This window comes from Hippopotamus amphibius, chromosome 16 (genome assembly GCF_030028045.1).
Source record: "Hippopotamus amphibius kiboko isolate mHipAmp2 chromosome 16, mHipAmp2.hap2, whole genome shotgun sequence".
Classification (NCBI taxonomy): domain Eukaryota; kingdom Metazoa; phylum Chordata; class Mammalia; order Artiodactyla; family Hippopotamidae; genus Hippopotamus; species Hippopotamus amphibius.
In genome coordinates, this window is record NC_080201.1 from 8,385,778 (window position 1) to 8,397,722 (window position 11,945).

Sequence of the window (11,945 nt, forward strand, 5' to 3'; positions counted from 1 at the left end):
AAAATCCTTCCACCTCAAGACCTCCAATTGGCTCAAACAGAAAACATGGCCTTCTTAGCAAAGACATTGATTAGAGGTTTGCACCAAGCAGGTGAGCATGAACAGAATCAGGTGTACTAACAGCATGCTCCTTACTTGGAGGTAATAGCAGCCCTGCAAATAAAGGAAGAACCCAGAATACCTCCATAGGGATCCTAATCTAAGTGTCTAAGAGCCACTGAAGGGCTACACTCCCTGCAATCTCTCCTACTTTCTTAGGAGTTTGAATTATGATGTTAAGAAATTGAGTCAACCATACGTCTCAGTGGTCTCCCTATGGAAACCCTTCTAGACCTGATACCACCAAAGTGAGGCTCTGAGGTCACCTCTCCCGGATTTGTGCCTGGATTGCTGGTGAAGGGCAGTGGAGTTGCCATTTTCAGACACCTGGAGTCGACTTCCCAAGCCCACAGGCATGCCATACGTTGCTTCTATGGCCCCTCCAGTTGGCTGCTTCCCTGGTGGAAACCAAGTAGCTTGCACCTCTCCTAAGTATCAATCACCGCGGTCTCCTCAAATAGAGCCTTTCTTAATTCATCCATCCATCCATCCGTTCTACAAATATTTACTGAGCTCCTACTGTGTACGACCCTTCGGGGATGAAGTTAACAAAGCAGTCCTATCCCTGCTTTCAGGACATTTACAACTGAGTAAATGGAAAAGGAAAATGTTTCAAGGACCAGGAATGAAATGTCAGATTTCCGTGATTGTGCAGGATCCGTTTTCCCCTTAAAAAATTCCCTCTGGCTCCTGAGAATGGACTAGGGGATGGGGGAGGAGCAGGAACCACTCTCTATCAGCTGCTCCCTCCACCAGCATTCAGTCGCCTCCTTTTTAAAATTTCCTGCAAGCACCCCAAGTGCCCTGAAGTTACTGCATTTGTTTCCTTCTTTCCCAGCAATTGATCTGCCCTCACTTCTCTAGAATGAACACTCCTTGAAGGGAGGAACTTGCTCTAGTTTGCTCACTTCTGAACCCCCAGCTCCAGAAGGATCCCTGGAACCAAGGGGGGCCCTTGGCCCTGGGTTGAACCAATGAGTGACTTTTTCCTCAAACCTGAGGGAGGTGGGAATGCTAGAAGCATCTGGGAGAAGGCGGACAGAAGCTCCAGGAGGCAACTGGACGCACCTGTACCTGTTGAGAATGTCCTTCTGCTGGCGTGTGATGTTGTCAACTCAAAGAGGCTCTAGTCTGCTCCCTAAGAATCCTTTGAGGATTTGGAAAGAAGACTGTTCTTTGTTTTCATATTTTAATTACTGGTTAACAATTAAATCCAAGTTCAGAGATAACTTTTTGAATTTGCAACCGAAGAACTTTTTTTTTTTTTTTTTACTTTTACTCCCCCACCTCTCTCTTCCCAGAAATGGGTGCCCAGCCTTAAAACCTGTACTTAGCAGCTGGCTGTGGAAGCACGTGAGTAATGTCTCACCTTGATCAAGGAGGGAGAAATGGAAAACTTGATCCCCAGGTGGCTTCATAGCAACAGAAAAAAAAAAAAAAAATGGAGATGCTGGCATTGTCCAGTGCTTATAATATTTTCCTTTTTTAAAACAATCATTATTTTTGTGCTAGCAGCATGCTTTGTAATCACTTCTGAACATGATTCTCTACATCAGCACAGCATTTTATGTATTTTGAGGAAGCTGCATTTGAGGTCAAGTGTGGGTAAGGGCCTCCTTCTTAAGGCACAGCACAGACAGCTCAGACCCCAGGAAGGATCAGCGTGCAGAGAGTCTCTGTGGCCCTTGGTAACATCTCCTCCGAAGATTACATCTCCCATGTGGTAAATTGCAAAGCGGGAAGGCCCACACTCTGAAGGGGTTTGACCCACAAAGAAAGAAGCAGCATCTTCTTGTGCTGTCAGGGCTGGAAGGAAGCGCTGTGGGCAGAGTACCAGCATCCACCCATCTCTGTGGCATGGTGCTAGCAATTAGGGATGTCGTCTCCCATCCCCACATTGCAGACAAGGAGGAGGCAGTGCGATGTCACCGGAGGAGACAGAAGATGAATAGCCCTGGAGGTTCCTCTGTCCTATTGATGCAGACACGCCCGTCTCTCTATCTCACTGCCTGCATCACCTTCAATTTGGCCAGATGGACATCATGGGGGAAATTTCGTCCGGACCAGGAATCTTAAAACACTAACAAAAAGAGCTGGCTCTTGGGAGAAATGAGGATGGGGCCATTAGAAGTGGGGAGCTGGGGCCATTAGGAAGCAGCCGGGCTACGTCGATGCACAGGGGGATTTCTGCTCGATAATGGGAAATGTGAACACAGGTTAGTGCTGTGATTACAGTTCCTGGAGGGGGGCTCTGAGAGGCCAGGAATAGATTAAGACTCACTCAGGCGGAGGCTGCGGGGAGGGAGGAAGGTCACCTCTTCAGATCCTGGTGAAGGTGCCCATGTGGCCAGAGGCGTCCTCCTCCACCGTGCAGATGGGAAGGGTGCTTTCAAGTGTCACACTGGCAAGCACACACACGTATCGTATCCTCAGACCCGGGAGGACTGGACCCTCAAGACTGGGGCAAGTTAAATACAAGCCCGGAGCAGAACTCTTGAGAGAGCTTAGGAAAGGCTCTGCTGCACCCTACGTGGCGAGATGGCCCGAGTCCCCCCCGCTTCTGGGGGGCAGCCTGGCATCACCTCCGGAGTCTCAGAAAACTGACTCAAAAACACACACATGTATTCTGAAAAAATACTTCGTTATCCACACAACGATTTCTAGGTAAGAAAGGGCATCAGTGTGGTGTTCGTACTGGGGAAGAATGCGAAATAATGTCAATGACCAGCAACAGAGGAAATAGCTAAATCAATTGTAGTGCACTCCTGCAGTGGCACTCAGCAGAGCTTTAACTATGACATCATGTTGATGACATGGGACAATGATTGTGGCCTGTTAAGCAAAAAAACTGCAGGTTCCGCTAAGAAAGCAGGTAGGATGTGCTCACCGTTCAATAGAGAAACAGGTCCGAAAGAAAACAGACCAAACTGTATCAATAGTAGGATTCCGGGTGATATTTTATATATGTATTATATATATACACTGACATTCATACATACACATATATAAATATATGTTTATATTTTCATAGCATTCAAAGTTTTCAAAAGGATCTACACATTAATAGGTGTTAAGACTTGTGAATACATATAATTCATATATAGACCCTTCTCCCTCCCTTACCTTTCTTACTCTGCTTTATTCTTTTCCACACCCATGTTCACGGACATCCTGCGTATTCAGTTGTTTATTTTCTGTGTGTCACTGGTGTTCTGTCGTCTAGAATATAAGCTTCCCAAGGGCAGGGCTTTATCTTTTTAGAAATCTAAATCCCCTTCCCTTCCTAGCACACAGCCTTAGACAGAATTCAATAAATATTCAGTGAAAAAAAAAAATGACATGCTCTTTTGATAATCATACAAATGGAATATTATTAACATACAAAGAAGAAAAGTTGTCATTGCAGAGAAGGTTATGCTCCCCCCACCCCCCATTTTTAGGACCGTGACACAATCAAACCAGGGTATAGGATGTATTAAGCTGGTCCTCTGACATGGCGGGTGATCAGTGGTAGCCATTGGCTGAATCCCAAATGGGGAAGGGTTGTAAGAGGCAGCCCGGCAGTAGAAAGGTTACGCTGATGACCCTGGAGTAGGTGCTTTGAACCATGGGACTCCATTAAGAAAAGGCTTGGCCCGCAGGACTGAAATTCCCTGGGTAAGGCCAGTGTGCACTAAAGCTTGGCCTTGGCTCTGTGAAACTGATCATTCCGTTTATAATGTCCACCCTTTCCCCTAAATAACTGTTGTTCCAACCGCAGGGGATGCATCATATGTTTCACCTGAAAACAGAGGTTTAGCAGGTACATGGCATACTGCAAAGATCTCAATACATATATTGACTTAGAATCCTGACCCCACACGTCTTAGCTATATGACCTCACTCAAGATACTTAAACCTTCCTAATCTGTAGTTCCCTTACCTTCAAAACAATCCTAATCTTACAAAGTTATCTTGTGTATGAAATGAGACTGTATAGAAAAATCTCATATATCGCTAAGCATATAGCTTTCCCCCAATTCACAGCGTCCACCAACACGAAAATCTGGTTTTCTAAGAATGAACTCAGTAACACCAACACACAACAAACGTCAGTCTCCACGTTCGTGAGAATCCGCACATAAAGTCCTCCCAGCTGAGCCGTGAATTGCTCTATCCCTTTGTGGTCTGCAGGCCACTGACATCCCAGCCACGGGAAGAGTTTGTTACAATAGGGCACAGGCTAACAATACAGATTCCCTGCCCCCACTGGACTTCTGAGTCACAACGTCTGGGAATGAATCTGAGAGTCTGCAGCCTTAAAGGGTCACTAGGTGGTTCTTACGCATATTCAAACGTGAGACCCACTGCAACTTGGTGTTTCTAAGAACACGTAGAAGAGCCTGTCGCCTTTTTAAAGTCAAGGCACAGAGTTTGCTTTCTTCCGCCTCTTTTAGTCCAGGGTTTTCCTTCTCATGAGGGAGGCATCTCAGAGTGTGGCCTTTTGACAGAATACAGACAGTTGCCGTGTAGAATCTGAGCTCCCTCCAAATACCGTGCAGGGACAGAACCTTGACAGGCCAAGACTGTGTCTGCGGGGCTGTGGTTAACCACACAAGAGTCCCGAATGCCCGGTTCTTGATGTGGATTCTTAGGGTCTTTTTAACTTGCACAGATGACCTAATGGAAATCTAAATCAAAGAAAGAAAAGATCTGTACGTGTTTTCACACCTCCCACAAATTAATCCTTTCCCCCATTTCTCCATATTTCTCCCTTCCAGTCCCTGAATACTTAAGTTTTATAAATTCATAATGATTACACGGACATGTTTCCAAGATACAGTTCTTTTAATTTCATGATCGATATCTTCCCCACTCTCCCTTTTCTGCCATTCCTCCCACATCATAGGATTTCCTCCTTTGTGATAATTAAATCCTGACCTCTCTGTGAGGCTGTTCCGCTCTCAAAGCATTTCCATGCCCGTTTTCTTATGAACAGAACCAGCTTCATTTATTCAGATGATAGCTTTGTTCTTGCTTATGAAAAGCATCTCAGCGGAGATTCACTCACCCAGCAAAATGCTTAGAAGCTTGGGCTCTTTGCCTGGAGACACCCAAGTTCAATCCCTGCCACTTAATACCAGTAAATTCAGACAAGTAATGTAGCTCCCCACGGCCTGTTTCTCTGTCTTCCCAGTGTAGGTAATCAGCACCCAGCCCGTGAGCAGCCGTGAGGATGACGTGAGAGAATCACTTCTGCAGTGCCCAGCACAGGGCCAGCATACAGTGCACGTTCCGTTAATGTCGCTTCTTATTGTCATTCTTGATGTCATTAAATATATTAGAGAAAGCTTTTAACAACTGTAGGAAGTGAGAGGAGGCCAACTCCTTCTGGCCTGAACTGACCCCCAAATCTAACTCAACCCCATCCACAGTTTTCAACCCAGATTAGGAAAGAAAGAACTGCGTTTTGTGTTGCGCGCCTCACTGATTATCCTGTCGAACAGAGACATTCTGATTCCACCTTACAGGACAACGTCACCTACACAGAAAGGTCATTTCTGAGATCTCCCCCCCACCCCCCAATAAAAAGCAGATATTTGGCATCTCTGGTTAAATTGAGATCCAAACTTTTCAGAGTTTAAAATGTTTGGAAGCTACTTTTTGTAGTCCTCGGCTGGGAGCTTTTCAGACTGGGGTGGAGATGGAGGGGTGCGGGGGTTCTTTTTGCCAGACTTCTCATGGGAAAGCATGTTTCTGCAGGTCTCAGCAAACTCGCTTGGTTCCAAGAGTTCAGGCTCAGGTAAGCTTTGGACAAACACCTGAGGCTCTGAGAGGCTTAATTGAAATGAGCCCGAACTTAAATGTTTTATGAGGTACGCCCATCGCTAATTTTCTTGGCCAAGTTCTAGGCGGCCTCATTGTGGATGTGCTCCTGTTAGCACCCGGGAAACTCAGGTCTCCACCGTGGAGCCTTGGTTTGGTTTGACTTCACCGCACCTCCGAGAGCTTCAGACCACGTGTGCATGTCAGTGCACATGGCGTGATCACACCTGGACCTGGGAGCTATTTCTCCCCTGGTACAACTTGTCTTGAAGTTCCAGAAAAGCCAGGCCTCACCTTCCCTTTAGCAAAGTTCTCCAGGCTGGGATCAAATTCCCTTTCGAAAGTAACAAGTCTCAGGAACAAGGGAACACATACCCCAAGCATCTTGCCAAGCTCCTGGGTAAATCGGGAGTGAAACAGAGCCGGTCTTGTGAGCGGAGACACAAAACGGCCGAGCTGGATGGAGCACATGGGGCCATGGGAGAGAGAAGCCAATGATTCCACCCAGCTGTGCTATCTTTTTTGATGTGGACAAACTTCTCCCCACCCAAGTTCAGAAGCATCTTGGAAACGTCTCCTCAGGTACCCGCAACCTCCAGACTATAAATCCCTCAGGGTCGTATTTATTTTTTGTTCGTAGGGAGAATCGTATGCCAAAAAATACTATTAAAAACTGCACACCCTGAAAGTTTGAATGGAACGACATCTGTAATTTTCAGAATGTTCTTTGGGCCGACAGGAAACGAACTGAAAAGGCACAAGTCGGATAACAACAGCAGGCTGAAATTCTAGTCCCACATTCATGTTACCCTTCGGAATGTCAGTCAGAAAGAGGAGTCAAAGCCAGGAGCTCAATGGCAGATATTCAATATGGGACCTCCTATCACAGGGTATGAAGGCACTGCCGAAAGGCAAGCAGAGATGGACAATGGCTGGGGTCTCCTACCGCCCTGGCGCTGGATAGACAAAAGAAGGATGTGGTCTTATCCAAACTCCAAAGCCAGAGCTGGGAACTCCCTGGCGGTCCAGTGGTTCAGACTCTAAGCTTCCAAGGCAGGGAGCACGGGTTTGATTCCTGGTCGGGGAACTAAGATCCCACACGCCTCTCAGCGCAGCCAAAAAATAACATAAAATAAATGTTAAGGGGAAAAAATAAAGTCAGAGCTGTGTGGCAGCAGCTTGGATGGTGGAGGCTTCCTGGGTGGGGCTGGAACCATGAAGGAGAGACAAGCCTTGCTGGAGACACTGAGCGCGACACAGAGAGAGGGCAAGAAATACCCCGGCTTCTCCTCATCTCCCACTTCCAGACTTGAACCAGTGCCTCCTGAAGTAACCAGAAGCCAGGTTCCAGGGGAATCCGGGAAATACGGTTTTCAGGGGTCGGTGTCCGTAAAGAATGGGTCTCATAGAAAGTTAATATATAAGCAGGATGCATATATGACTGAGGCCATTATATGTCATTTTTGTAGTTGTTGCATAAGGGCAAACTAAAAAATCAGAAAGCCACAATTATCTTCGTGCCAACTCCTGCATTTTCACATGCGTTCCGGTGTGTCATCCCCGTACTACCAATTTTGCGGGTTATTCCAGATACTTTCTTTTCATACGGCCAGGATCAGCATGTAGTATAGTCTCCATGCAGATTTCAGATTCAAGGCCAACTCGATCAAGACCACATTTTTTGCTAAAAGGAAGAGACACGGGAATGAAGGTGGCGAGTGAGACTCCTTCACTGGACTGATGTCAGGATCCCAGAAGCGATTAGCTTTGAACGTGCCGTGTGAGTGTCAGGCCGAGACAGACGCACGCATGGTCGGTGCTCCGTGCCGCGTGTGCCAGTAAAAGCATCCAACAGCTTTCTTTCAGGGCGATGTTGACACATGTCAAATACATTAACATTCCTATTGGGATGACTCATTCGGAGGGAACAGTCAACTCAGAAAGATGACAGGGGAGGGGGAGAAGCATTTTACAGTCTTTCAAGATATGAGGACCAGCTCAGCTTTCAGGGGGTTTTGGTTTTTAGAGAGAGCAGTCACGGTCCTCCTGCTCTGGTATCGTTTGCTTGATAGCATCATTGTTGTTGCGATGTGTCTCTTGCCTTAGCTTCACTAACTTAGAAATCTGGAGGTCACCGAGCTCCTGGGCAGACACAGTGGGCCTCCCCTGCTGGCTGCACCTCCTCAGTCCCCAGGCCAGGTCCCTCTCTTCTTCAGCATATCAGGAGGGGGTGGTACCCAAGCCTCCAGCATCTGCCTTGACCACGCCTCAGGCCTCAGCCTCCTTTCTCTTATGCTTCTTCAGACCTCAGCTCACCCTCCTCAGGTAGATGTTGATACAACACACAAAGCTGGCCTCTGGGGTCAAGTTCAGGGTTCCTGCCCGCCTCGTCTCTCCACATAGTGCGACCTTTGTCACCATCTTCTCTGTTGCTTGCTTTGCTTTGTTTTGTTTTAAGGAAGATTTGTCTGTGGTTTTGGCTGTAAAGGAAACAAACAAACAAAAAATACAATCAATCAATTGCAATTGCATGTGGCCCTACGTAGAGCCCCAGGCCCAGCCCCTTCCTCCAGGGGCCTCTGCAGGGCTGCCTGGCCTTGTGCATCCTCACCTCTGACTGCAGGGAGGGTAGCTCCTCCCTCCAGGGAACGACCTCACAGGTGGCTCAGTCCCAGCATCCATGCCTGACGACTGTGGAACCCAGAGGAAAGTGCCTGCCTTGTACCCAGGTTTAAGACCAGCCTTCCATCTCTGTCCTAGTGTTGACCTCATCCCAGGATGGTGGACAACGGGGATCTCCATTCTCTTCAAGAACACACATCTCCATCCCCATCCTTCCACCCCCAACGCACATAACCCCCAACAGGGGATCAGGATGCAACTGTCTGACACCCAGACAGTTCCCCAAGCCTGAGCCACTGAATAGTCAAGAACTGTTTTCATAGGTTTTCAACATATTGGTTTAGGGTGGTCTTTGCCCAGGTTCTGTTTTCACAGGGTCTCCCTCAAGATGAGATGAACACGCACTCAGGAGTCATCTTCTGTTTCATATCCTTTACCAGAAACACTGATATCAACAAGGACAAGCCGTGATTCCGTTTCAGCTACTCTGGGGATAACTGTCTACTTCCGGGGAACCACTGCAGCCCCCACACTGAGATCTGTGCCATATCACTTACAGTGGAAGGCAAGCCATCCCAAGGATGTCTTGCAAATTTTTTATATTGTCAGTTATCTTTATAAGATGCAGCGACAGTGTAAATAGGCGGTTGGTTTCGGTTTCTTGGATTTTTTAATGGATGCCTCACAGAAAAGAAAGGGAGAGGGTATTATTGGAAACTGTAACTCTCCCTGAGAGACTCTTCTTCCATGCAGCCGAGTCTGCTTTGCCCTCATCGTGCTCGGCTGGGATGGCAGGGCAGGTCCCTGTGATTTCAGGGCCCCGTCTTTCCATGGCGCCACGTTGCCTGCCGTGCACTCGAGTGTTGTTTGTCAACCACCCCGGAGTTCATTGACGCATCACTTAAAGCAGAGCTTTGAATTCTACCATCAGTCATTGAGGAAGGCAGTTTAGTGGAACAGACAGCTTCAAACTAACTTCCTCCCTCCCTCCCTCTCTTCCTTCCTTCCATCCTTTGTCCTGCCTTCCTTCTTTCCTTTATTCCTTTTTAAAATTTCTTTTACCAGTGTTGGTTATTTATCTGAATCTACTGTAAAACTGAATCTACTATCATCTGTTACCTAAGGTCACCAAAATCGATCTTCTCACAGACATGAAGGGGTCTGTAATTCATTTCCTGAGCTTCTCCTCCAGCTGCTGTCACATTGCTTTCCCTTCTCCTCTGGCCCCTAACAGCCTGAGCATAGTTTAGGGGAAACCTTCTGAGCCAGCTCCACAGTGTGTCCTCTCTTTCCCCGTGCACTCAAGGTATCCGAGGCCTCTCGAGGTGGGATGGCCATTTCCCTGGTATATGCCTGTTGTCCTCGCATCTTTCAGATGCTCCCTTTGACTCTCAAAAGTCTCCTGATCTTCTGATAACTCATACAGTTACTCCCTTCCTAAGAGATCTTTAAACGTGGTTCAGACCCCCCAAGTTCAGGGCTCGTGCCCGGTAATCTCAAGCCCTCCCTGGGATCTCCAGAAGTGTCTGAGTTCCTGGGGTGTATTGCCTCGTGCCTCTCCGTGGTTTCCTGGATTCTCTGGTCCTCTCAATGCTGTGTCTCAACCTAGATACAGAATCCGGCTTTCATTGTCGACTCAAAAACTCCACTAGCGTGAATGACATGAGCATTTGGGTGTATTTTATTTACCTCGGGGCAAGTGCCGGGAGTGGCCATATTGTGGTTTGAGAGCTCCCCTCCCATCCCCAGCCCCCATCTTACTGGGTCTCCTCCTTCTTCCTGCCCCTCATCCTCCCTTATCTCCCCTCCTCTGCTGAGAAGCAATAAACACATTCTTGTGTCTGCCCCCTGCAGAGCCTTGCTGTGCAAGTCCAGGTCCCTGAGGGCCTCAGCTTGCATCCATCCTACTTGCCAAGGAAGTTTTCTAAAGAAATGTCTTGTTCTTCACGAGAAAAAGTCTGAAGAGTACATTTTTTTCTTCATGTAATTAAACCTTCCTACCTACCTACATTTGATTTAGTTGTCCTTATCTCGATTCTCACTGGCACGTGGACAAAAGTAAATTTTGGCAGAAACATACGGGAGAAAAGAAGAGATGAAAGCATGAAAGAATCGAAAATCATGGGACAGGAAGAGAAGAGGAAAGAGAGAAAAGGAGAAACAGAGGGATAGAGGGAGGGAGGGACCTTCGATACCAGAGTTTAAGACAGTGGTTTTAGAACTGTCCTGCAAGGAGGTGTTCCCGGGGGTGTTGTCAGCAGTTTAGATCTGTGATGTCCAAGGTACCTAGTCAGTGTCTCACCTATGAGGAGAGTACCTCCTCCAGGTGGTGAGCAGAAAGCAGGATGACGTTGACACAGCCAACTTTATCTGTTTTAAAGCTGCCATGGCTAATGCTTCATGTGATCTCTGCTGTACTCTCTTTCCTTCTGCAACTGCATTCAGGCAGTCGTCCCTGCCCCGTCCATACCTAATCTGTTTCTGGCCACCTTCCTCTTTCATTGACAGAGCTGAGCCTGACTGGAGCAGGCCATCGAGGCAATCAGAGCAAGCTCTCCAGTCAAATTCCAGGAACAGAAGACAGTCCCTTTGCCTTAGTTCACTGGGGCTGCCATGACGAAAGTACCATGGATGGGGGAGCCTAACCAACAGTTTTTTCTCGTAGTTCTGGGGGTGGGAAGTCCAAGACCAAGGAGACAGCGGATCTGGTGTCTGATGAGAACCTGCTTCCTTGGCTTTCACAGGAAGGGGCAAGGGAGCTCTCAGGGGTCTTTTTATTTTTATTTTTTTTTTATTTTTTTATTTTTTTTTTATTTTTAACCATGAAGCAGCCTCTAAACTTTTATTAACATCAGTTTTCAAAAACAAGCATCCATATCTGTGGAGGGGTGAGGGTGGGAGAAGAGAGAAGGGCAGGCGAAAGGAATTCTGCTCTATTGGTAACAAAGCTCCAGGTTCATCCCATCATGGATTTCGTAGTCCCCCAGAGACACGTGGTCCTTAAAAATCCTGTACCACTTCTCCAATACGATCTTGTTCCAACGGGTGCCAGCTTGGGCTGCGATCAGCTTCTTAAGGTCCCCAATGGTGTCATCAGTATTGCATTTAACACGGACCTTCTTCCCCAGACGGTCGTTGCAAACAACCTCGATCATCCTGGCTGGAGCTCGGAATTGCCTGGAACCAGCCTCAGGGGTCTTTTATGGGGATATGTGTATAAAAACAGTTGATTGAACCTGGTGTACCCCAAAAAAAATAAAATAAAATAATAATAAAAAAAAAAAAATAAAAGGGTACTAATCCCTTTCATGAGGTCCCCACCCTCATGATCCAATCACCTCCTAAAGGTCTCATCACCAAATAGCATCACACTGGGGATTAGGTTTCAAGTATGACTATTTGAAGGGGGAGGGGGAGGG

The 11,945-nt window shown here is 47.2% G+C and overlaps 1 protein-coding gene across 1 annotated transcript; it reads right to left on the reverse strand.

Annotated features, from left to right (window-relative positions):
- Positions 1-11,354: 11,354 nt before the first annotated feature.
- LOC130839254 (ubiquitin-like protein 5) lies at positions 11,355-11,687 on the reverse strand. The gene has a single exon (XM_057713323.1). It carries the CDS (start codon positions 11,679-11,681, stop codon positions 11,460-11,462), a length of 222 nt encoding a protein of 73 aa, XP_057569306.1. The 5' UTR covers positions 11,682-11,687; the 3' UTR covers positions 11,355-11,459.
- Positions 11,688-11,945: the final 258 nt, after the last annotated feature.